This window comes from Agelaius tricolor, unplaced genomic scaffold (genome assembly GCF_023055355.1).
Source record: "Agelaius tricolor isolate 1412-34295 unplaced genomic scaffold, bAgeTri1.0.p SCAF_1, whole genome shotgun sequence".
Lineage (NCBI taxonomy): Eukaryota > Metazoa > Chordata > Aves > Passeriformes > Icteridae > Agelaius > Agelaius tricolor.
This window is the reverse complement of record NW_027269261.1, coordinates 99775897-99803738: the sequence shown is the minus strand read 5'-3', so window position 1 is coordinate 99803738 and position 27842 is coordinate 99775897. Positions and strand designations below refer to the sequence as shown.

The 27842-nt window shown below is 34.0% G+C and overlaps 1 protein-coding gene across 1 annotated transcript in view; it reads right to left on the bottom strand.

The window, feature by feature from the left end:
• The window catches only part of EYS (eyes shut homolog), a 791734-nt gene that overhangs the window by 519087 nt on the left and 244805 nt on the right, over positions 1 to 27842 (bottom strand). The window contains exons 13-14 of the mRNA XM_071445583.1: positions 6359 to 6472; positions 3985 to 4107 (exon numbers count right to left, since the gene is read on the bottom strand). Of these exons, the coding sequence (XP_071301684.1) occupies positions 3985 to 4107; positions 6359 to 6472 (237 nt within the window). The remainder of the gene's footprint in view (positions 1 to 3984; positions 4108 to 6358; positions 6473 to 27842) is intronic.

Here is a 27842-nt window from a genome sequence, read left to right as displayed (position 1 = left end):
TAAAAGGCTTGCATATTTATTTAGTCTCTTGTGTAAATTTAAGTCAATGTGTGACTGATGGTAGATTCTGACGGTTGATTCATACTGTCCTGTTATAATGGTAAACATTAATGAGACATGGGCAAAGCTTAGAGGAAGGATCATTTTACACATAGAGGATTCATAAGGACCTTGATATAAGTGAGGAAGTCAGATTAAGAATCTCATGCATATAAACTACAACTACAAAATTCAGTGCTAAATGATGAAATAAAAATCACTTTGAAATCAAGTTTTTTTCTACCCAGTATTCACTGGTGTAATATTACTATCATAGGGCTTATCCATATACATGAACAGCTTTGAAACCCTTTTAATTAATTATTAAATAAATAAATGATTTAATTCATCTCTTCCAACAATTAAAAAAGGAAAAAGGTTTACGATGGAACAATATAATCCCATCATTTATTAAAGATTAAAAACCCATGCTTTCTCATCCAAAACCACTGAATTACAGAGTTCTTTAGTTCCAATTACTTATACTACCAGACAAAATCCACTCAAATGATGAAAATGGTCAGTAGTCAAACCTCATAGAACTGCCTCTTCCTTCTCTATCATTGATGAATTCAACACCCTCCCATTGATGTTTAATTTGAAGTGTCTTACTACCCAATGGACTGAAGGTGTCCCACTGTTCAATATTAAAAATTCCCTACTTCACCTATCTGAAGTATGTGCTTTTATGTGTTGAACAAGTGGTTTGTATGTGTTGAACAAAATGTTTTCTAATTTTTGAGGCTAGCCAGTTTAACAGACTTGGACTGCCTTTACCTATCTCAACTTCAGGTGTTCTCAAAACCCCTCTAATTGGCAAAATCAAATAAAACACTGTGAGGGAAGGAAGTAGCAGTTTTGCTATCTGTCCATTTGTCCATTAGCTCTTTACTATGGGATAATTACCATAATCCTGTGCATGCAGATTACTATGGGAGGGCATTTGAGAGCCCTCAATCTTTTATTGTAGAGAGAGTGTTTTCCTGGTCTTTATCAGGAACTGCCCATCTTGGACAGAGTAAAGGAAATTCTATGCAGCAAGCTCCAAAGGCTGCCAGAATTCTGGTGCTCACCCTTTCAGCAACAAACAATTCAGCTGGCAGCAGAAGCTGCAAAAGGGCTCCCTGCTGTTCTTACAACCCTCTCAGATGATTTGGATGTTCCTGTCCTGCTGTCTTTCCTCAGCAGGAGAGAGTTGTCTCCACCATCCAGCCCTGCTCCCTGTTGCACATGTTGCACTGCCTCTCCCCACCTCTGTTCTCAGGGAAGGACAAAGATCCAGCACCTGTGGAGCACCACAGCCTGGTTCAAGGGGGGTTCATCCAAGGCCATTCATGGAGGCCCTCCTGTCCAATGCACCCCTTCCATCACAGCTTTAGTGCACGAGGCATGTGATCCCAATCAGAATTGATGCCACTTCACACAGATAATAAACAGGAAAAGAGGCAAACAACCAGCCTAAGACAATTTTGTACCTGACCAGCTAAGATGCTGAAATTACTTTTAATATGATAGGAAAACAAAAGTGTGCTTAAAAGAAAATAAAAGGTAAAAGTCAGTCTTATACACTTAGTGGACTTTTTCAAATGTTACTTGCTTGAGAAAGTCTCATCAGAAGACTACAAAATGTGATTGGCAGGATGTTAGCAGATCTGTTGATGAACTTTTTAACATATGCCTTCATCAGAGCTAATTGTTATCAGCTAACTACTCTGTTTATGATGTTTTTCTAAATTAATGATGCAATTTCTACATTGTTTAAATATTAAGTGGATAAAAAATGTATATGTATGCACACTATGTTTCCTTTAGCCCTTAAATATCTTTTGAGTGTATCACTGCTGCTATAGCAATATCTATGAGTACCATTTATATAAATCTTAAAACTCAGAAGAACATGGAACACTCTTTTGCTGTTGTTTGCCTTTTGCATAAGATGGAAGCCCAAATATCCAGTATTTTGCATCACAGACTCATTCTAGAGAGGTTGAAGCAGTTTTTGGAAGGCTTGGAGAGAGCAGACCTAATGAGATCCACAGTGACTGACTGTGAATTAATTGTACAAAAAGCATGAGCACAAACTAAAATATTCAGTGCAATAAGGAGGATCCTTATCCCTACTCCTAATTCCAGTCAGTAGGCTGGTTTACTTTTTTTCTTGTGGGAGTTGTCCTGTCTCACAAAAAAAACCAACAATATGAAGTGAGATCAATAGAACATTCGTGATGGAAAGTCTCTCACATAGGAAATGCAGGAGAAAATTGAGCTTTTTTTCATATTAGCCCATTATGCAGTCATGTGAACTTCTATGACTTCAATATAGGCCTCAAGGTATTCAATAAAATCTACTTATAACTCACTTGTAACTTTTTTACTGTTGACAGATCCTGAATCCTGCTTGTCTTGGAATGAACAAGGATGTTACTGGCAAGCTGTTTGCATCAGTATGATGCATATATATCCAGAATATAGGATAAAGAGTCCCTGCTAAGGAATACATACTCTGTCCCAGGCTTCCTTAGTGACACTCACACATTAATTTGTAGTTCTGGCTCTATAATGTGGCCTCCATCACATCCCAAAATAGTGTTGCTGTATTTTCAAATGAACAGCTTTCCCCACATTACCCAGTTTAAACTGACTGTTGTCAACCTACTACAGAAAATTTAGACATTTTCCATTTGGATTCTAGCAGTACAGGAGAAAGTTTTAAAAACTTCTTATTTTAAATTTTTTGCACTAAACTTCTTCTATCTATAGTAACTTTGTAATCACCTCTGTTATTTTCAAAATTGATGCAAAATAGACATAGTATGCAAACTCATGAAAGCAAAGCCAGTTACCAAAGTAAAAAGGAGAATAAGATGTTACAGAAAATATATCAGATCTTGGTTTTATAATGCTGAAAAATATAAGAATATGTCTGCATGAAAACTCACAGAAGTTGGTGGCAATTGCAACTACTATTACTTCCACAGATTTAAAATATCTGTATATTGTCTTAGATTCCTTTTGTCCTGTCTTCCTACATTTAACCATTGACAAAATATGAATGAAAAATTTCTAAACTGAATGTCACTGGTGTTACTATGGACCTGAAATGCTCTACAACTAACTTAATTTTGCCTCCTCATCCTTCACAGTTCTACTTACTTCTTTAACTTTTCATTTCTCCTTAATAGAGCTCTTTCATTTTTTTTTTTCCTCTCCTCTCCTCTCCACTGGTCCCCACTAATTTTGAGCTCTTTGGACAAACTTGTTCGGCTTTTTATTACAAGATCCACTAATTGCATGATTTCTTAGACTGCCACTGCTTGTTTTCCTGTTACTACTTATAAATAAGGCTGCTCCATTTGCCTCTCTGAAATCAGCAGCTGAAAGTCAGTGTTCAGTGCCTGACATTGTTTTTTTAGATGGCATATATTTGGAGACAGTTTTATTGATTTCCTGTTAGCTGCTTCTGGCAGAAAATAGAGCCTTGAAGACTCTCCAGGATGTAAGAGCTATTTTCTCAAACCTTTTAGACATGCAAATAATTGTGCAACTTACGAGAATTTATCATAAGGATCTGATGGCACCTTTGTTAAAGAGAACAAAGTGTAATCTTTCTAAAATTGTGTTCTTGTTACCATCTCAATCAAGTATGGCTGTGATAAAATCTGAGAAAAATAGCTGGTGCTACCTGTTCACCTATGTTTCTTAGACTAGATGGTTTTTTAGCAATTTTTTTCTTCTATGCAAAATACAGTTTTTCTTTCCATACACACACTGCTTTCATTTGTTATCATATTAGGAGGGAAATTAAAACATTATCAATCGCACAGAACCCTAAGTTGATTTTATTTTTATTAATGCTAAAACACTGAACAAAGTGCAATTAATTTCAGGAAAGAAAATGAATAGTTTAACTATTTAACTTCATTTCCAAGTTAAAAGAAATCTTACCAGTGAATCCTGGAGGGCAAGCACAGCTGTAGTCTGCAACCAGGTCTAAACAAGTTGAATTGCTTTTACAGAAACCATAAGTGCACTCATCAAAGTTGATTTCACAGTTCAGGCCTTCAAATCCTTGGAAATAAAACCAAAGAGCTATGCATTATTCAGCTATATCAGTGTCTTATTTTTCTAAAGCAATGTCTTTAGGTCCCTTGTTTTCAATTTACTCTTGTAAAAAATGATCTTGAATCCTTATGGATTCTCATTCTAAAAGTTTTGTCTCCACTGTCATTAATAGGAAAATGCATTTTTTTTCCTGTCAGATATACTTTAAAAGGAGTCAATAAATGAAAGCACAAATTTAGGATTATGTTCATTAAGACTTAAGAACTTATGAATTACGTTTCTGCTGATTTTGACAACATTACAGATGAAGTGAAGCTGGGTTTTGGATATCTGCTGTCAAAATAAAAATCAACTCTTAAAATCTCTCTTAAAATCAATTCTCAAATAGTTGCTTTTCTACTTTTTTCTTTGTTTGTTTTACAGAACCCCAGAATTATCAAGGCTGCAAGAGGCTTTCCAGATCATCCAGTCCAACTGACAACCCAGCATCGCCCCAACTCCCCCTGAACCATCTCCCCAAGTGACATATCCAGACACCTGTCTCTCTCTTCCAGAGATGGTGACTTCACTACCTCCCTGGGAAATTATTCTAGTGTCTAACCACTCTTTCAGTGATTTTTTTCTTAGCTAATAATATCTAATCTGAACCTCCCCTGACACAGTTTAGGGCCATTTCCTCTTATTCTTTCACTAGAGACATGGCAGGAGAGACCGATCCCCCCACTCAATAAAATCTCCTGTCTTGCAGGTGTGGAGAGCAGTGAGGTTCCCCTGAGCCTCCTCTCCTCCAGACTAAACCACCCCAGTTTCTTCTGTCAGAATGACTTTTAGCAAACTCAGAGGTCCAACAATGTTTTTTTGTAGCTGAAATTGCTAGAAAATCTCCTCTCCAATATCTGACTTCTCATGCTCTTGTAAATGTATTCTAATTCATGGTCATGCTACAGAATGAGTGTCATTAGTGCTGTCACAGGCCATGGCTGCAGGAAGACCATGACTAATGCTAAGCTATCGGTATCCTCAGTGCAAACTATACTCCTATAATTTCTCAAACTGACCATGGAACCAATTTCCACTGATCCTTAAGTCATAAAACTTTAGAATTACCCTTAATTCATTAATAATGTATAAAATAAGAGCTCTTATTTGCATTTAAAGTTTAATCAGACCCATGTCTCACAGGTAACATGTAAGCCACAAAATTAGCAATGTGGATGGCAAGATTTATTTTTGTATACACTGGTCAGGCAGTTTAAACAGCAAAATGATCTTTTCCAAGGTTAATTTCCAGCTACCTTCCAATATCTGTTTTGGCTTCTAATTTAAGCTAACTAATGACAGAGACTATACTTATGAGAATTATTTGTGGCAATTTCATCTCTTGTGATGAGTTTCTGAAGTTATCACCACTGGAATGCCTTTATTAATATATAAATGCCTGAAATATTGTCAGCTATGAAATCAACTATCATGAGTCTATATTTAGAAAGTAGTAGAATTTGAAGATTAAAATAAAAAAAAAATGAAACATAGAATGTATCAGGTTATAATTTACAACCTTGGCTTTATTTTTAACTAAAAATGAATTTAAAAATATTTGTAAGGAACCCATTTGTGAAAGCATTTCAGAAAAAAACTGCAATTTTAGGTGCTTTAAAACATTTTAGCTTTCTTTGACTAATTTTTTACTGCAATCGCTATTTTTTTCATACAGTACTGATAACAAAGAGGAGAGTGCATTTTTAAAGAAACAGACCACAGGTGCTGAAAATCATATTATTTTTCTCTGTTAAAATTCTAATAGGTTTTTTTAGTGATGGTCTATTAAAGTCATTGTGACCATTGTAGCTTGCCATGATCAGTGAGAAATATGTATGTTATTAATGAAGGTAAAAATACTTTTTGTAAGCTTATTGATGATATTTTCCATGGAATTCATGTACTGCTCATTTATGTTTTCTCCACTGCTTTGAACTTTGATAAAATAATTACGTTCTGTCTGAAAAAAGGTAGCATTTAGGAGGATATCTGCCTCCATTCTTAATTTGTCTCCAATCTTAACGATCATGGTTGTTTTGGTAGGCACATTGACTTGGTGGACAAAGATGCCAAGAAGACTTTGGAAAGGAATGAATGACTTTCATAGAAAGGAAGTTTTAATGATGATTTGATGCCTGTCAAGAAGATGTTTTGCAAACTGCAGGCAGTTTTGAAAATTGTCAAAGATAATAAAAATAAATTATTTTGAACAACTTACCTTCAGGGCAAAAGCAATCATAGCTGTTGACATCATTCTGACAAACAGCACCATTCAAGCAGGGAGCTGAATCACACTCATTCATTTCTGTTTCACAGTACTGACCTGAAAACCCTGCAAATGAAGTAAGATAAGCTTTGATTTTCTTTGTCATTATGTATGCTATTAGCATGAAACATGTATTTCAAATGGTGGTCTTTAACTAAAACCCAGAGATCTTACGATCCATATTCCACTGGAAAAGGAAAATTTAGGTCAGAGTTTCAATATTTTATTTACAAAGAGTTAAATTTTATTAATTTCTTATTCAATGTTACAAATACATCTTTATTGATGGAATAAAGCAATAAATGAAGTAGGGAATTCCAGAATGCAAGATACTCATAGCTGTAAGAAAACAGGGTAGCAATTTTCAAGTGCTTTTCTTGTATTAAAGTAATTTTAGTATTTTTGTGATATAATTCCAGAATATTTTGGGTTGGACTGACCTTAAAGATTAACTAGTTCCAAGCCCTCTGCCAGGGGCAGGGACACTTTCCACTAAACCAGGTCACTCAATATATTTTTTTTTAATTTTGCCACCTTAATATGAGAAATAGTATATCAATTATATTCTATCCACTGTGTTGCCCTTATTGATGTGGAGAGTAACAAAATACAGAGTATAAATATACTGAGGCATAGCAAAGATGTGCTGTGCAAGTCAGGCCTCAGGACACGTACAATGCGCAGCTCAGTTATGGTACATAAGGCTCTTGGGTTTGTTTCTAAAAGACAGAAGGTGTACATCCTTAAAACAAAAATCTGAAGACTAATTAAACTTGCATAAAGAAAGAGTAGCTCAGTTTTTTTTCATTTCTTACAGGTACTTTGAGACACAAGTGCTGCAGCACCAGCAATGGGGGCTGCAAGGGGGTCCTGTCAGGAGAAGAACACGAGGATAGAAATTGTTTAGTTGATCTACAAAGCAAAAAAATATTGAATTAGCTTTCATTGTAGAGAAACAGGGCAGAGCTACCCACTTGCCCCTAAGTTATATGTGCTAGACGAAGACAAGATGAATTGGTATTTTCATAAATAGCAACTAAAGGTGAAAGATTTAATCTGAAGTATAATGAAGAATTATTTTAAAGGGCATATAATGTGAATCGAGACCTATATATTTAAATTTGTTTTGATGATATTCAATATCAAAGCAGCTTTGTGGGGGGGAGGTTAGAAAATTACTGACACCAATGAAATGAGCTCGTACTTTATACACTTAAAATGTATGTCAGTGTATTAAAAAACTGCAGGAAGTATTCCTTCTGCCACTATTTCAGAGCATTATGACTTTATGAAAACAAAAGTGGTTAGGTATGCTTGCAACCTACTTTGATTTAGCTGTTACAGATTGTTTTTTTAAGTTTTAACAAGCTAGAATTGTTTTCTAGAAGTTATGTTCTTTTGAAAATGTTAGCTTCTAACACCTGTAACTGAGAACTAGCTACCTAGATGGAAATTAATTGAGATTGGAAACTTAACTATCTGAAATCTGGCCTAATAAGTTTGTTGGTTTTTGTTTTTATTATAAAGACAGAAAATTAACAAGTACAGAAAGACAGAGAACAGCACCCTCATCCTTAAAAATGGAAAGAAAATACTTTTCAAGCTGTTCTTTTTTTTTTTTTTAGCCTTTATGCCTATTCATAAATTATTTTTTGAAAACAATACCTGGTAGAAAGCTTCTTAAAGGAGCTACTGGGAAGCATATTAGGTCATTTTAGAAAAAAATACTTAGAATTGTTATAGGTCTTGCTGATAGAGTTAAAATGTTTTAGGAACCACTGCTCCCACTTCAGGATCAGAAAAATGCCCACATTTAGATCCTACCATGTGAAACAGTATGAAATCTTAGAAGTGACTCAAGAGCTCCCAGCTCTCAGCAGGTCTGGCAGTGATGTTGCCAGAACTCCCTGTGATGAGCTGTGACCAGGTCACCCTTTCTTGGGAGCAGTGGAAATACCCAGCAGCTGCACCTGACATTCTGGGGATTTACAACAGGACTAGCAGGCAGGTGGAAATATCACAGCGGCAAACACAGGGCTGCAGGTAGTAGATTTATAAATAGCTTTATTATAAATTATAAATTAGCTATTATAAATAGATTTATAATAGCTAATTTATAAAGTTTTTAATTTACTTAGTTTACTTCATTGCTGTTTTATAAACTTATGGATTGGAACAGAAAAAATTAAAGGCATAACTAGAATCTGTCTTTAATAGGATTTGGTGCATATGGTGTGAATTATCCACTCTGAAAGAGCTGAAAGGAAAGCATACAGATAGAATTTTATTTCTTCTTGTCATATTTTTAACTGAATATGTCCTGCAGACAGAAAACAATTTAAATGCAGTTTGTATCTTTCTTAAATTGTTTCTACTGATGTAGAATTATTAAAATATAGTATAATATACTATAATATAACGTAATATACTTTGATGATGTTTATTTCTTGCTGATCAACATACCAACAAATGACAATTCTTTCACGAACATTAAATAACTCATGTAATGGGCTGAAAGAACATGAGGGAAAATAAGCTTCGTTTGTATTATTTTTAAATCAAGAATGAATTGAGGAATGCTTTTAGTTACATTATAATCCATGTACTCTTACTTAATTACTTGTGATATAACAACATTAATGTAAACAACAAAATAGAAGAAATTAGTCAATTAAAATACAAATATTTACGCATTTTTGATATAATACAGGTTAATCAGTTCCATACATTTGAAAATATGAAAATAAATTTCTCTGTATGAGTGCTCCAAACCATTGTGCTCTACCCTCTGATCTCATAAGATGACTTTTGCAGAGCCAATACAGTGCTCTATGAACCAGGAGAAAAATTCCATTCCTTCACCCATCCAGCTCCTCTCTCCATCAGCCAATGATAAGGGATATCCTGAATAACCTGATATACTCCTGAATAAATATTTCCATGCAGTCAAGTGAAAAGAAGTGTGTCCCATATATAAATCCTTTCAGACAGTCGAGAAAACATTTATGGGAATCTTTCATGTAAAAATGTCTTGATATTATTTGTGGTTCAATCTAGAGCGCCCCTTAAAAATAATATAAAATTATATAATATACATAGACATGTATAGAATAGTACAGTACTGCACAGAATAGTACAGTATTTTTTTTATCATATCACATCAATCAAAAGTAAGTTGAAGTTTATAATAAGTAATAGTGGTTTTATATTAGTACAAAAAGTAGGTAAACAAATTATGTTCTCCAAAAATGTTTTGTTATTGCACTGAGTGGCAAATAGCTATCATCAGAGAATATAATAGATAATGCAGCTGCTACACAACTTTCTCTACACTGAAAATGCAAGGGTAAAGCACATCTAAAAGATGAATTAGAAGTATTAAATTATCTTGTTTCAATTATTGCAAGGAAGGAATTCATAACTCAGATTTTCTGGGGTCAGAACTGGAAAAAGATATCACAATTATTTACTAGGGATATGATTTCATTATTTTTTTTTTGTCAACACACACTTACACTGCAGTAAATATTTTCAGCTCTCAAGCTTTATAGCTCTTTATTTGGACTTCCTCCTCAGGTGAGGATGAGATCTTTATTTCCACTGGCACCTGTCATAGTTTCCCTATCTAATGTAAATGCTAGATAAAACATAAACAGTCAAGAAAAGTAATAAGATTTACTGCAAAGTAATTATGTGAGAGCAACATTGTTTTCAGGATTCTTTTACATATATGAAGTTGTTTCAAAAATAGAGTAATTTTCATAGAGTTGTAGATATTATCTTAAAATATGTAAGCAGTTATAACTCATAAACATACTTCTATGTAAAAGCCTCAATGTTATTTTCTTTCCTGTAGCCTAATATTGAGGAATAAATCACATATAAGGAAAAATATTTTCTGTGTGTCATAAATAATTCTAGAAACGCTAGGTCAAATCTAAAAAAATAATTTGTTTCAATAAAAATATTAAATAAATATGTTTCTAATATTTGTTAGATGAGAATTATAATTCCACATTCTCATTCTTAGCAGGACATCCTCAATGAAAGAAAAGGGAATCTGCATTATCAATATGTCATAAAAGTGGGACACATCCTCTCTGGATGCTTAAATCTACTAGATTTAATCCTTACTCATTACTGGCAAGAAATATTTACTATTAAGTTTTATTTTTAATAATACATGTGTTTGTAAAAATGAAAGAACATATGTCTAGCTTTTGTATGGCTCTATTAGCTTCTACTAAATTTTACCAATACAAATGTGGTCTAGGATCATCTAGGGGTTTGAATGCAGACACTTTACTTCAAAGTCATAATTTTACATAGCGGTAAGACTCCTAGATATTTTTCAAGGATGAAAGCATAAAACTGAAAAATATTTTATGTTGCAGTCTTTAAAGTATCAACTCTTAAAATGTCAAGTTAAGCCAGTTACTAGAGTAGATTATATGTGAATCTCTTGCACACAGGTTATGCATTGAAAAATAAGGTGCATTGGGAAACCGAACTGTCTAAACCTCAGGTAATGATGTGTGAACTCTGCTTGTTGAGATCACATTTTTTTATGTCTTTGTTGCAAAGGAAGGTCATTACTTTATTAAAAACCTTCTCTGAGGTTAAACAGCATCTCAGACCCCAGAGCTGGTTGAATTTTAGGCAGACAAATGTCACAGTATTTTCTATTTGAAATGCATATTGGCAAAACAAAAGGAAGGGTCTCGTTAGAGAAAAGCACTGCTTTTTCAAGAAGATGTAAAGAAGACATGTCTTACAGTGAGAACCTTCTGGAACATCCTCCCAAGGGACATGGTACGTTCACCATCACTGGAGGTTTTCAAGAGACAATTGGACAGGGTGCTAGAACCTCTTACCTAGGCTCCTGTCTAATCAAAAGGGATCTTCTAAGGTCCCTTTCCTACTGAATTGTTCTATGGCTCTATAGCAAAATCCAAAGCCTGTAAAACAGGCTGGTAGAATGACCAGAGAAATAGAAAGCCTGTCACAGAACAGAGGACTCAGAAATTCTAGTTTGTCTGGTGTAGCAAAATATAGGCTGAAAGGAGATAGGAGTGTTTCTGTTAACTTTGTCAATGAGAAAAATCACCAAAAAAATGTGAACAGCAACTTAAGTTAAAGAATAAGTGTCACAGGTAAAAAGTGACATTATCACAAAAAAATTTAAATTACATAGTAGAAAACCTTATCAACAAAGAGATTCTATACATTCATTAGAGGTTATTATAGAAGTACTCATCATTCTCATGAGCTTCTTAAATTTGCATATATGAATTGTGATAGCATTTAAAATTAAGGAGTGGATATAAAATTCCTTGCACAACAATTTTCATAAGATAACATGCCAACTTTGTATTAAGAACACATATTAGTAGCCTGAATTTGACTAAAAAAATTCTCAAAAAATCAAGATTACATTTATAATTGAACTATCACTGCATCCAATATTATTATTAATAAAAAAGTCTCCTCAACTCACATAATCCAGCAAAAAGCAGAGAAAGGAGTTATTACCACTTAATCTAAAATCTTAAATGATCTTCAAGCAGAAGACACACCCAGTATTCTGGAATTTAACTGACATGTAGGAATATTGGAGTACATGTATAGAGACAACATAATGTAAGCAAATTGTTCAACTTCAGATTATAATGCATTTACACAGAGAGGAACAGAGATGGTACAGGAAATCACACTGGCAACATTAATTCTGGCTTTTCCACATATTGAAATGTTAATCACTCTTTTAATATGGTTTTTGGGTATATGCATAGTAGGTGCATTCAAGTATTAAGAAAGAAATAATAAAGTCATGCAAGAGATACAATATAGCAAACTGTTATGCTTTTATGAAATTCCACTGACCTAGATTAATCTAGCAGAGTTAAAGAACAAATCTCATCTACCAGATGTTTCAGTGTTCTAAATCTGCATATAGATGATTTGTTTTACATCTGGCCATTCAAGGTTAAGCCATTACTGTCTCTGTGGGGTGAAGAAGAGAAGGGGGATATCCATAATTTAGTTACCTTGTCTTCTGTAAACCACCCTGCATCTATAATAGGGTTTCACCTAATAGTTTTATTTTTTGAGCCTTCAGTTGCCTGAACCTAACATAAAAAACCACAGAAAATTTCAGAATAAGGAGAGAGCAGCCACATTAAAGTTATCTTGTACAAGTGTCAGAATTATTTGTACAGGAGACAAAGCTTTCTTGACAGCCAGTTGAAGACTGCTGAACAAATTTCAATAGGAATTAAGAACAAACATATAGCAGACAGTACAGGTGTTCCATTATTTAAAAAAACAAAACAAAACAAAACAAAACAAAACAAAACAAAACAACACACCTGTATGATTTGTCCTTGCAGAGAAAAATTAAGACAGACTTGCAGGTGGGAGATGCTAGTCACACAAAACATACAGTGGGTCTGAATAGAAAACCATGTGCTCTGACAGGATGATTTTATAATAAACTGTGCAAGCTGAAGCTTGCTGATTTTACTTATGCTACAGCAGAAGATCTCCCAAGGTTTTCTTTCAATCTATTCTAATTTTCCAATGCTCCATGAAATATTTGTTTAACGATGAAAAGCGTTTTGGTTTCTTCCATTCCTACAAAAAAACTTTCCTCATTTCCCCCCTCCCCCCTTTTTTTTTTTCTTTTACAATTAGTATCTGTCTTTTTGAGAGGATGTCATTAAGGCAGACAAATTTGCAAAGCCACATCAAAACCAAGGACAAAGGAACAGTATCTGGATACCTCCTACAGATAAAAAGCTGCCATGACAGGACAAAGAGCTGTATTCCAAGACTTTTGTTAAACATAGCTGTCACCACAGGAAGCACAGGGACAGCTATTGTTTCATTTATATCTCAAGGCCTGAGGAATCTCTGCTTACATTCGTGATTTTCAGGACTTACAGCTTGGGTAAGAAGAATAGCAAGATTTATAGTGTAAATATAAGGAAAAAATTATTAATTTGTGGAAGCAGTTGTAAGAAAGTACAACACATTTTTTACAGTCAAAATTTGCCTTAGTGAAAATGCATTAGAGGCAATATAAAAGGATTTGAGGAGATGTTTTTACTTGTCATTCTTTCATTTGGGTTTCTGCTTTTCTTTCTCATTGGGGTTGTTTTACTTTTTTAGTAGATGTATCTTACTCTATTTTTCTAACAGATTTTAAACTGACATCACTATAAATATTCTTGATCAATTCATTGTAAAAGAAATAGAATGGAAACATGGTATTAGAAATAATAATAGTACATTTGGATTTCTGTCAAAGAGGCTAAAATTCTCATGCAAGAAACTGTGACATTCTCATTTCCCAGCAGATGCACAACATGGATGTCATTTTCTCCCAGGTAAGTATCTCAGAGGACATGGAGCATTGTTAATTTCTTTTAAATAATTCAACAGTCCATTAATGAATTCACATATCCTTAGATTCCTAAGTCTATTTAAATTTGCTGTCATTATGAGCAAATTAATAAGGACAGAATTTTACACTAGTAAAAACCCAAACAGAAGTTTACAAATAAACTGAAGATTAACCTTAAATCTAAATGATAAATAGATCATAGCATTTAGTATTGAACTAAGTTGAATGTTAATTTTTGCCTCTTGCTGGCAAATTCTGCATAAATTCTACAATGTAAAGAAATAATGGAAGCTCCCTAATTTTCCATAATTTATAGAGACAAAGTTGCTGAGTATGAATCCCAGTGAAACTGGTTGGATTACATCCATGAAATTGGGTAATCATTCCTCAAAATAGAAATCCTTAGTGTGACTATCAGAGGGAAAAAAAAAAAGCTTAAATCATAAATGCTAGCAGACAGTAGATAATTGGTGATTTGGGTGTAGGTAAACATCTCAAGCAAAAGTCTGCAACTTTTTATCTTAACTTATAGTGTGGCCTTATTGTAAACTTTGATAATACCTTGACCAAATAAAGATTGCATGCTTTGAATCCAGTAAAGATGCCATGAGAGCATCATCCATTTAATCATATGTTGAGACTGAGAGAACTGGAGAAGGGAGAGCAGTCCAAAGTTTCAGAGAGAGTTAGTTGGTGCTGAACAACAGTAGCTCCTGCAAACGAGACATGGTGTTGAAGAGAAAAGGGGTGGTGAGAAAAAAGTTGAAGATCTTGACTGGAAGAAAGATCCTGGAAGTGTGGCAGGAACATGGAGATCAGAGAGATGTGTGAGGGAGGAAAAAAAAAAGCCAGGGTATGCACGAGGACTGTGCTTGGTAATGCTCAAGACTGATAACTTTGAGCAGCATCTCAGCATGGAGCAGCATGTACTTCTGCCTGAGCTTCCCACAAAATCAAACCAATGCAGACAAAGCACTGAAAGGGTGGGTATAAGCGGGATAACCAACTACAGTAAGAGCCCTTATCTGGATTGTTCTTAAGAAAATCCCATTTTCCAGATCCATTGTGGGCAGTCATTTGCATTGTTGCCCATGACCATGGCTTGATTTGCACCAAACAGGTCATTTTGAATAGGCTCCAAAAATTTGGCTTTCCTTGACAGAGAATGTTGCTTTGCTTACAATGATAAAGGAGCATACTAGATATTCTATAACATTCTCATAATACACTTATCTTTAGCAGTCTTAGATGTGTCATTAATACATCAAATATATTTTGCTTGCTAAGTACTCAAAGTTAGTCCAGCTCATTATCATACCTTTCTGGTACAGAAAGATGCTGCTTTCTAGTTGCATAATTAAAATGGTAGTTTTATTAAACAAAAAAAACTATTTGACCTTAGAGTCAAAGAATTTGAATCAGTGCAATTTTTTCTCTTACAGAAGCAGGATAAAAAATTTCTCTTCCATCTAGGATTTCAGTGAACTGGTGTGCAACTATGGTCAAGAAAAAAAAAAGAGGGAAAAAAAGCCATTGAAAAAAGAATATCCAAAAAATTTTTAAAAATTAAGTAATTGTCCTATGAGGGGAGTACCTGAGCTGTATTTAAAATGAGAAATTTAATAATCATGAGTAAAAAATTTATGTTTAGAGTATATTTAAAAGGGCTTAAAAATTAGGGCAAGCTAAAGTACAATAAAAAAAAATTGCTTCAAAATTCAGTCATGGAGTTGTAAAATGTTGGTATGATCCATTCGAGAAAGCTAAACAGGCAAAGAAAATGTTTAATTGCTACGATCACTTACTATTGAAAAATGTTTTCTCCTCCCATATAAATAAATGAGCAATCTGATTTTACAGAGGCACTGAGTATGGGCAATGAAGTCGTTATTTTTCACGGCACTCAAGATGTACTGTCACCATTTCCTGAAACAGAGGATTTTAACCGTGATGTGACAGTTTAATGCAAGACCATGGAGACCAACTGCTTTCGGTGCTGTTACAAGGTGAGATAACCATGACAAAATGATTTCTGTATGTGTCTATAGGGAGCCCATTATGAGTCTATCATTCTGGCACTACAGTGTGAAATTATGATGAGGAAAAAAAAAGTCATTCAAATTTGTACTGCATGACAGTGATGCTCCAGCACAAGTTAATGATATATAGCAACTGAAATTCAAGCCTTTTTTTCACTGTATACTGAATAAAACTACTTAACTACAAAGTTTTTATTTACATGTAGTACAAGAGAACTGGATATAAAATAAATTATTAGAATTACTTTCAATTAATCTCTACTAAGTGTAAAAATTCTGGTTTTAGGCTGGACTTAGATGTTTCTTTGCAAATTTATCCACTACAGAAATTCACATTGTACAGATAAAGTACATAAACAGACCCACATAACTAGAAATCAATTATTTCTGTCCCCATAATCTAAAAAAATAGAGTATATTCCCCTCATTTACTTAAATTTCCATTTCCTTTCTCCAATCCAATTATTCTTACACATTTCCAACTTGGAGTTCGTTAAATAAAATAATTTTAGCCTTGCTCTTTCAGGTATACTAATATATCTGTTTATGCATATATTTTCTAATATCTGATTATGTGCCCTTTGTCATCAGTGATTTTCTTTAAAGAACCATTAATTCCTTACTCAAAGACTATTTTCTTTTTTCTCATAAATGCTTGATGTTTGGTCAACATCAGGCATTATAGGTAATTAATTTATTAATAGACATATTTTTCTAGGACTTTCAATTAAAATCTGTGCTTCGTGCTACTTCTAAATTGTGAATTTTCTTTATCACTCTTCTGTCCTTTTCCATTTTTCTAGAGTTCATATTAAATTTCACCTCTTTGCATAATTCATATTTGGTCAATTTTTTTTTCTACTGTCTTCTCTTTACTGAAATACTAGCCTGAATTTCCTTATTTACAAAAATGAAGAAAATGGTAAGAAGTCTGTCTGTTAAAGATAAATTTACGCAGCATGAAGACCTCATTTACCATTGTTTCATATCTCTTGTGCCAGGTAACAAAGTAACTTCCTGACATTGGCCGCAAGGATTCTTGTTTCTGCAGTAGGGATGAGAATATGGCAGAAAGCAATGGAGTTTGAAAAGCCAATACTTCTGAGTTTTCTTAGCTAGGTAGTTAGAAATTTTTCATTTAAAAAAATGAGCATAATGCTAGTAAAAACATCAAACAAACATTGTCTAAAATAAAAGCACTTAAGTACAATGATATCCCTCAGGAATCCTAAACAATGTGACTTGTTCAGCCTTTGGAGGGACCTGCTTTGAAAGTTTAATTTAATTTCATTTTCCAATACATGTTATATTTTATTATTTAAACTACCTAGTGGGAAAGAATGACATAGTAAATTAAGAAGGAAAGCAAAATTAATAGCTCTCTGGTAGAGTACCAGAGAGAAAAGAATGGCTTGAATATTAATGTAGATTTGGGATGTGATGGATGAAACTTAGCATATTGTTGTCCACAAACATCCTACAACTAACTTTAAGTTTAGCATTTTAAGTGAATTTGTAAAAAAATATAGAGAGTCCATAATGCAGACAAAAAGATCTTCGAATTGTAACCAGTTTTGGCCTATACAAACTGAACATGGATTTCTATAAGTTGCTTGAAGATTTCTGACCATATCCTACACAAGTTTTGAATATAATCACACTAATAATATGCTTCAATTTAAAAATTAAAAGTATGTTGGAGCTCATAACAGACGTTAGAAAGACAGTATGCATTTCTTCATGGAAACATTGTGGGAATCAGCTAATTTCAGAACACTGTAAGTCACAGAAACACATAGCTGTCAGGAACTACTGAAGTCATTGAATCAGTCACCACCTCTTTTCTCACTCCTGAAAGCTTCTGACTGTGAAAGAAATGCTTCCTTTGGAAGAGTTAACATTTTCTTTATATTTCCCTCAGAAATATTTCCAGTACACTGTCATAAAATTAGCACCCGTGACAAAAAAATCAATTGCAGGGAGAAGGGAGGACAGCAGAATTTAAAGGTCAATAGGCTGGCTAAAATCTTAGATAGAGCAACAGCAGACAATTTATTAGATAAAATGGTGTGTGTTACAGATAAAGATTAAAAGTATTTAATTTTTATATAAGAACCTGACACAGAAGAAATCTTCAATACAGTTAATAAATTGAAGTACCTAAATATGTGATCTGTGGTGTTACTTTCAGTAAAATTTGGTAGTTCTCCCCAACCTACTTTGAGCAGGGGAAATCACTGTTTAACTGCAATTAGCAGTGAGAGGAAATCAGGCCTTTATGACACCTTATGACCTTAAGGTGTTTAGGGAATTATCAACTTGAAGACAGAAAAATGAAAAGATTTCATTGAAGTATTTTTGATAAAGTAAATTCACATGGTTAGATGTAGCATTAAGACCACAGGAAAATAAAAGCAAGGATTAGCTACCGAGGACCTAGTGTTTATTATCCACATGCTTTTAAAAAAATTATTTTGAGAATTATCACTATGGTGTATTTTAAGATAAATGAAACACTCATAAAGCAAATAAAATCTGAGGTCATGTCAGACCTCGACTAGTCCCATCCAAAAGGAAGCACAAGAGATCTGCCAGCAGATAATTTATTTATTGAATCTTTTGCACAGGGTTTTGTCCATATTCATGTTCACTTCCTATCACTGATCTTCTTAACCGCAGTGTGAGAAGAGTCAGTGTGTTATACAAATAAAGTAGAAAAGCACTGTATGAGATCTTGAGATCTGCTTCAGTTCCTTTGTACTTCCATAGTCTAACAGGATGTAAGAATTTAGCTTTGTTTTACAAGGACTTAAACCAAATCCCTACATCCCTTTTGCTGATTTCCATGAGCATTGGTTCAGGCATAAAGCTTATCTTTCTGATTCCTAATTTTTTTATTCAAAGAGGGTGTACTTTAACCTACTTTTCAGTAGGTTATATATATATTTCAATAACCTTTTCTTGTGGGTGATGAAGTGCTGCCCTGCTACCTGACCTTTATTTCCCATAACTCTGCTCAAGTGATAACCACCAGTAGCAATTGTGATGGTTGCACCACACTCATAATGTATGTGAGGGAGACAGATAACAGCACAATAGCCAAGAGCCAATCTGAGGCCCCTCTTGTTGCCCAAAAATAACACTGGTCAAGATCTGGCTCAAGCCAAGTGTGATAGAAATTAACTTCTGCGGGCAGCATGAAGGTATTGTTGCAATTCAATTATCTTCCTCTATAAACATTTGAGCTCTCTTGCATGAGTCAACTGCACAGCAGGATGTTCCCCTTAATAAGGGCACCTCTCAAGGTTATTTCACAAGTTTGAGACACTCCTTGCTGCAACAGATCCTTAGTAAGTGATTTATTGCATACTGAAATTTGAAATTTGAACTGATATAACTGATAGATTGTGCACCTATAAACCTTTAGATATAAACATTGAACAAGTTTCAGACTAGTAGAGGATCATTTGCACCCAAATTCCACTTTGAGAAAAATTGTAGAATTAAAGGGTGTCCTTTCTGAATCAAAGGGGATATCTCCCTGATAAATTAGTCTGACTTTATTTTCTATATAATAAATAATCCAGCATACCTTTGCCATTTAATCTTGTTAAACCACTGTCGTTTTTACTATAAACTTGGTCAAATTGCTGTTTTACATCAATAAGCATATTTTTGCTTCTCTTTTATGAGTGAAGCCACTCCATGTGTGACACTGTCATATCAGGTTTTTTATGAAGGGGTTTTTGCACCTACTGAAACAAAACAGGAGACCCTACAATTTTTAGTGAACATTTTTTTTTTCTCAAAAGCTGTATTTTTTTATTCAAAGACAAAATTTATTTCTAGGGAATCAAATCTAGATGCCCATTTCTCAGTATTCCTACCACAAACTTGAGAGTAGTTGGGACTAGAAATTGCTGTTTTGTCCTTCTCAGTAATCCATTCCATCAACAAGTGCTTACACAGTAACTGACCAAGAATATAATAATAGCTTATATTGCTCTTGAACAGGTGTTCAAAATTGTGTTTGAATAGGCAACATTTATTTACTTAGAAATTATCAACACAGATGCTCTCACCCACCGTGCACATTCTTTGTTTTCTTCAATGATTTAATGGTTTCTTGTACAGAAGTAGTCCAAGACAATTAAAAAGCTAATAAATAGTCACAGTGGAGGGTAAATTGCCTTTCCTGCTTTCAAGAAGCATGTGTGCAGCTATAAGATAAGATGTTGTCAGTCTGGTAAAATCTCAGCATAATCTTTCCTCATCAGATGTTTATAGCAGAGCGCACCTCAATTTATTAGAAGTACTGAAGGTCGTTCTTCCACATAGTGTCATGTCTTGAAAGCATAAGCAAAACAGTATTACTTGTGACACTACAAATGCAAGTAATAACCTTAAAAATCTATACTTTAGAATTGACTAATAGATCACTTTTAATTCATCTAAATTAAATTACAAAGACCTAAAACTAAGATTAATATTAAATTAGTAATACGATAATAACTTAGTGAAAATAATAAAATACTGAAAAGGAAAATGTTTTAGATATGGACATGCTACAAAATGATCTTAAATGCATGCAAACTTATTTTACCCTATACTTTTTAAAGCATTTGTTAAAATAATGTAAAACTCAAGAGGCAAGACCAATTTTTACTTTTAACTTAGAAATTAGTCCTATTTATACAGTAATCATAAAATATTGACTATTTCCTTAGTCTTACATATAATATTAAATGACAAGTATTCAATTTGCTACCTTTTATAGTCCAGGAAGACATGGAATCCTCATTTAAGGTTATGAAATTAATTACCTTAGTCATCCCTGATAATTAATACTAATTATAATAAAATTTAGAATAACACAAAATCTTTACAAGTTTGAAGGGAAGAGACATACATTTTACTGTCCCAATAAGAGGTCTCTAGAGAAATTAATATTTGTTACCTTGGAAGTATTTCCAGAAAACAATTAGAGCAAGATTTGGAGACAACTTAGAGACAAATTGAAGGACAACGATATAATTGAAAGAAACTATCACTATTTTCAGGAAAATAATCAATATCAAATAAAATTGGCATTTATGGCACCATCACAAGTACAGTTAAGAGAAGGCATGATGACACAAAACCATCATAGAATTATAAATGATCGGTATTGCAAGGGACCTTAGTTCCAACATCTCTGTAATGGACAGGGAATTTTCCTGTATTTTTTGTTTGTTTTGTTGGGTTTTTTTTAACCTTGAGAATCATAAAATATTCTGGAAAACACTTCAATGCCATCCAGAGTATGGAGTCTCAAGATTTACTGAAATTAAAATTAGCTTACTGAGACACAAGTGATTTTGACTGCACAACTTCTCCACAGCAGAAATCTTTTAGTCAGATATGGAAGAAGTTTTTTCTTGGTCTGAAGATATTATGTATTTTAATAATAAAAAATAAATAGTTATTAGCTGAATTTGCACTTGGAAGTAGGCTGGAAGAGAATAGTTATTGATGTAGATGTACAGATCATAAAATTCCATGGATTTGTAAGATGAGTGTCTGAACAAACAGTTCCAAAATCAAATGCTTAAACTAAGAAAGTAGGCCACATTTTCAGGTAAGGTTTAAAACATAGTTCAGAGATACCTACAAAGAGCTTAAGTATAAAGAAATGACATGTTGTATGTAGGATGTCAATGTATGAAGAGAGAGGTTAAATGTGAAAGGGAAGGTACCAGTGAGACAATTATAGCAATCCTCTAACCCAGTGCTCCAGTTGGTATTTTTAAAATTATTTGGGAAGGCTTTGAGTCTTCTGAATTTTTTCCTGCAAAGACAATCTTAAGCTCCACAGTCAATCTAATCTGAACAGTTTAAAATATTGCATTCAAAGCAAAGATGAAAAAGACAGCCTCTAGCAGCAAACTTCTTATCATGTATACTTTTTGCCCATTCCAGTAGTCGGAATAGCTTTTGATTGTTACTGATTCTGTTTACTTTTCGCTGTTTATTTCTAAGATGTAAATTTGTAGTTCTGCCTTCCAGCCAAGCAGCAGTTCTTGCTAGAACTCAAAAAAGTGGCAGTAACAGTAAGCTGTATAATTTTCTTCAAGTTTAAATTTCACATCATAATTAATCATAATTCATGGGAATATGAAGGACAATGTAGAAACAAATATTAATTAAATATGTCCACATTTTTAATGAAAACAGGCTTCTCAAATTATTTAAAGGAAATCAATAGACATATTGAATTATACTTTGTTTGTTTATAATTTTTATTAATGTGATCCATTGACTCAACCTGACCTTATAAAAAGAGCATGCATCTGAGATGTGAACGTTTTACAGAAATACACCTTTATTGCTACGTTTCTCTGAAATATAAAGAGACACATTTTCTAATGACAGTATTTTGGGCCTGAATCCAAGAAAGCACTTAAGTAGGGGTACAATTTAGGTGTGTGAGGAATGGCATTGATTTTAGAGGAGGCACTTATATAATTAGAGTTACTTGAGTGATTAAAAATTCTACTGGACTTGGAGCCCAATGACAAGGCATAGAAATCACCTTTATGCAGAAATTCATAGGCAACAGAAAAAAAAAATCTCATAAATATTTCAAAATAAGGACTCCATTGTGAGCTTAAACTCAAATTTTTAATTTCTGGAGAGAGAACACCAGCCCAGCTGTAAAATAAATCACATGGATGAAGAGGGATGTGGCTGAGTAGTATCTGTTTTTGTTTAAAATAACCCAAATGTCTCCCCCCACAGGCCACTCCCAGGGTAAACCAAAGAATAGTCTACACCAATGATCTTTCAGAAGATGCTGAAGAGTACAGGAAACTGATTTATTACATTTGAAAGTGGGAGACTTTGTATGCTGTGTTCCGTCAGTGGGTGAGTGGGTTGGTTGCACACTAGAAATACAGATATTGGTGCCCTCAGGAAGGTGCTTATGAGGCTTCTCAGATTCTGTGAGGCAGCAGCACAGTGCCTCAGATTTCTACTAAAGAGACAGAGCATGTCACTCAAAAATGGGGCCAGAAATCCATATATGGATCCTTAAAGACTGAAAGGGAGGTTGTCCTGTAAGACTGTGTATAAGAACAAGACAAAGGATTAGCAGCAGAGTGGTCTGGGGCAGGAGCTGGCTGTTCAAACCTTGCTCACACTGGGTGGGGTTTGTTCCATCCTCATGTTGGACACCATAATCAATTCACCATTTCTCCTAATCTAATAATCATTCTGGTTCAAAGTGGGGCATAAAGATATAGCACAGGCATTATAGTAATTTGCTGTCATTTGACATTACTGAAAAGAGGTGAGAGATGCCTGTAATCGAGGCCTCTACATCTCTGCATTAAAAAGATCAAAAGATTTATACAAACATTATTAGTGGCATTAATTTAGAATGCTATAGCATTTTAGTACATGCCTTATAGTTCTTCAGTATACATCTGTAGAATTTACCCAACAAGCTTCTCTCTGAGATTACCAGAAAATCTAGATTATTGGGATTTTACCCAATCTGATTCAACCTCAAATCCCTCTACCTTTTTATTTTCTGTTTATAGAAACACTTGCAGAATGCTTTATGAAGTCAAATAATTGCTGAAGCAGTTTGCTACAGCAGACTCATTTAAAGTTAAAACATGCTTTACAATTCAGTAATTAAATTGTTCTGATATTTTTGATTCTTGTCATTATCACTAATTTACATGATTACATAATTCATTATATGAGAAAATTGATCCACACTACTTCTTTAAACTGTTATTTGACACAACTTTAGTGCTAGATTGCAGAAATAACTACACTGGTGCTAGACTGTATTTACTCTCATCTAGTCTATATGCATTTTTCTTAATGTGATTAAGAACTGGTCTAGAACTTAACATAAATATCTATACTTACTTTTGGAATTTAGCCATTTCATGCCTTAATTTTTGGATCTTTTTATTTAGTATTTTGGCGTTAGAATGATTATCTGAAACACTTTTCAAGAAGTTCTACTTAAAATACATTATCACGCAAGGATTGACTACAATCCATTCACTCTTCCTTTTTTTTTTCAGTTTTGCACCATTACTTGTATTTCTGTTGGTTTTTTTTAATAACTGCCAAAACTGAGGAAGTATTTTGAAAATTCTTCCATGCAGTTTTCACATCCAAAGAAACAATCTTGTTGATGAGAGATTTTTATGTTTTTTTGCATATTTAAGCTTTCTCTCTCTTACAATATTGGTCTCCCATTAGTAGTTAATCACGACGCTAATTCCAGTTTGTTCAGATGTTTAAATTAATTTCCCTAAATGAAAGTGATATATTAGTAGGAAATATTAAGAAATTACTGTGAGGGTGTTGGGGCACTGGGAGAGTTTGCCCAGAGAAGTTGTGTATGCCCCATACCTGGCAGAGTTCAAGGCCAGGTTGGATGGGGCATTGAGAAACCTGGTCTAGTGGAAGGTGTCCCTGCCCAAGGCAGGGGGTTGAAATTAAATGGTCTTTAAGACTCCTTCTAACCCAAGTCATTCTATGATTCTATGGTTCTGTATGTACAGATGGCCCCCACAAATATGGCAGTACTAGTATCTTAGAACTCACACAGACAAGACAGAAAAAAGAGAGAAATGGAAACAGGCACACAAAAAAAACAAACCTAATTTCTCATATCTTGAGAAGATTTGAAAAGTCAATCCAAGCTTCACCTACATTATTCATAGTTTTGACGGTGTTGGTTCTTTTTTTTTTACAAATGAGAAATGAAATGAGAAATGCAGTACAATGGCTTCAGAGAGAAAAGAAGAATCTGAAAGCCAGTAGGTTACCCTGCAGCTCATTAAACACTGATGCAAATGTTGCAGCTGAATATCTGTGCAAGATGCATAAACATAACAGGGGAAGAAAAGGCAGTTTGCAATTTCTGTAACCTGAAGATGAATGAGAAATAGTTCAAATATTTTTCTCCATGTCAGGGTCTTCAGAAGGGCAGTATTCAACACCTAGCCATTTGCAGCTAGATTCTGGACTAGAGGTGGCTTACAGCTTTATGCAAGTGCCAATATAAACAGTGCCCAGCAAAAATCAGCATTTATCAATAGGTAAAACACCTAGCTGCATAATGTACAACAATTGGTTTTTATTTGGAGAAAAATGAAGCATAGGTCATATATTGCTGTGGCTATATGCTATTAAACAAGGAATTAATTCTCTAGAGGGACAGATTTTTTAAAGGTTTTACAGCATGTAAGCATTACAGAGTCTGAATCATAGTTGAAACACATGATGGATTGTAATGTTGGATTTAGGGAAGAGAGTCCTCAATCCTATCAGAACAGCTATAAAATTAGGATTATTGCTATTTGGTAACACATTTTATGACGATATAAAAACATATTTTAAGACAGATATATTAATCTTAGTCTGATTCCATGAATATCCACAAATAAACAGTCTCTTACTACATGTCACTAGCATAGATCTTTCCAGTTATGCTGATAAGTCATTTTAGTCTTTTATTGTGTCTGAGCAATAAGCAGTTTGAGATGCCCAGAAGAAATCTATCAAACAAAGACAAAAAGCAGTAAGGTCCAACCATCTGAAGAGTTAAGATAACTGAAAAGAGTTTCTAACCTGAAGCATATAAAACAAGGAAGCAATCCAGCAGGTTTTTGAAATATTTTTTTTTATTGTCCGTGCAAGAAAACTGACAAAATTACTCTGTCTGACAATTCCAGTGCCAACTGGCTTGTGAGTGCCAGCTAGATGGTTCTTCAGGAAAACAGCAGCTCCAGCCTGGACAGAAGTGGATGCTGTGGGTAAACTGGCTGGAATTGGTGTCCTTTAGGCTGCTCTCCAAGGACTTGATCCCACTGAAGCCAATAGGATTTTCTCTTTTGTTTTAAATTGGCTTTGGCTCACACCTTAACTTCCCCAAGCCAGGGTCTCCATAGTGAAGATTTCACTTGCTAGTCAAACAGATAGCCAAAGCTCAGCAAGATGACACAGTACTTCATTGTGAGGTATTTGTTAAGCTTTGGATAATAAGGACTGTTCTCAACTTAAATTTATCCACATTATATTAAAATAGCTATAACTGTGCATAAAGTCATCTGTCTCACTATCAGATATTTCCATAATTAAATGTTAGAAGATGACTTGTCCAACCACAACTGCTAAGCTTTTAACATTTTCCACACATTTTCATATTTATGACAATTTCTGTGATAACTCATCCTAACTCATTCGGCAGAATCTAGTGAAAATGAAATAAGATATAGGGAAGTTAGCAATTCAATTAATAATGACATCAGAATAAAAGGATTTGTTATAGAAAGAACTGGTCTATTCTTTATTCATAAAACTTGCTGGAAGGATCATTATTTGTGGTTGCATTTAAATGCTCTTATCTGATATACCTTATAGATATTTTATGTTTAAACAAATATTTTCTTCAGTTTCAGTAGCTCAAGTATTTTAGTCTCTTCTCTATGGGTATCAACAGAAATTCATCTTAATTCCTCCTGACAGCTCAGTAGCAGATAAATATCTAGAATAATCACAGCTTTTGTCTTTTAAGGCATTGTTCTGTATTCCCTGTTCACATTCCAGTCTATTTAGGTCCCCATTGTGTGATGACAGTAAAAACAGTTAATTAAATACTTTGCCAGGAATTCTTTTTTCCTCATTTAATTTTATTTCTATATTAAATGTGCTTAATCAAGGGTGGAAAGCATTTTGTGAAGAGTTTTATATTAGAAAATCAAAAATATCCAGCAAATTAACTGCAAAGCAGGCTGTTCCAGTTCTAAGTAGGAGTAAAATGTATGTGCATTTAAAGATAAAAAGGAAAGAAAACAATGAAAAGAAAAATCTATGGCTATTTATCTTCAGTGGGTACAAGGAGGATGTGTCTTTATTTAATTGTTTGTATGAGGAAAGATAATAGATGATTGCAGTATGGATATGCAGGCTGTCAGATTTGCTTCAAGCCAAATACATATAATAAATGCACTGAAACTCTATTTATGAATTTTCTTAATCTGACAGTAAATCAGGTGTTATAATACACTAAATGTTTCTGGTATGCTGCATTTAAAAATTTGTGTGACTAATTATGTAAACCATATGACTAATGACTTCTCTACTGTAATTATTTAGCACATAAGATACAAGGCTTTCAAACTTTTAATGTTTAGGACTAGTAATATTTATTTAATGGGCAATAGAACCAAACATTATTATCAATTAATAAAAGATAAGTATTCTAGAAAACCCTTCACTGCTGAAAGTCAATGGATCTTTTTTGATAAGGTTCTTCTGCCTTTTTCAAACAGATGTCTTTTGATTTGTTTTTAATTCTAATTCCATTTAAGTTTTTACATTGTATTAATCAAATTCTTAGCATTGTGCTAATTATCAACATGTATTTTATCTTGATGCTGTTATTATAACTAGAAACTATAAAATAGGTGTATATGTCTTCCACCAATGTGAATGGGAAAAATCTACATTTGAGTGACAGACCTGATCTGAATTTAAAGTCACCTGGGGGCTCTTGTATAATGCTGAATGTCTCTGAACATCTGGGTAGGCTCTGCAACAGAATAGAATTTAACAACAGAGATCAGCCATGAACAAATCCCATGAGCATGTGTGAGAAGCATCACTAATTTAGGAGGGCTCTTCTGGGGCAAAGGGCTGTCAAAGGTGTAAACACGTGTAAAGGTCATCATGGTGTAAACAGGAACTAATCTGCTGTTTTCAGGAAGCAATATAATTTCACCTTTGTCAAAATTATGACAAGTATTTGCTGTGGCGTAAATTAATTTGACAAATTACAAACTATGCAAGTTAGATTTATTAGTCATGCTCAGCAATTTAGACTGGCGTGGTGACCCTTTATCCCTGCCCTGCTGACATCAATTTGTGCCTAGGTCTCAGGATGGGAACCTGTCTTTGTTGGATACACTTTCCCTACACAATG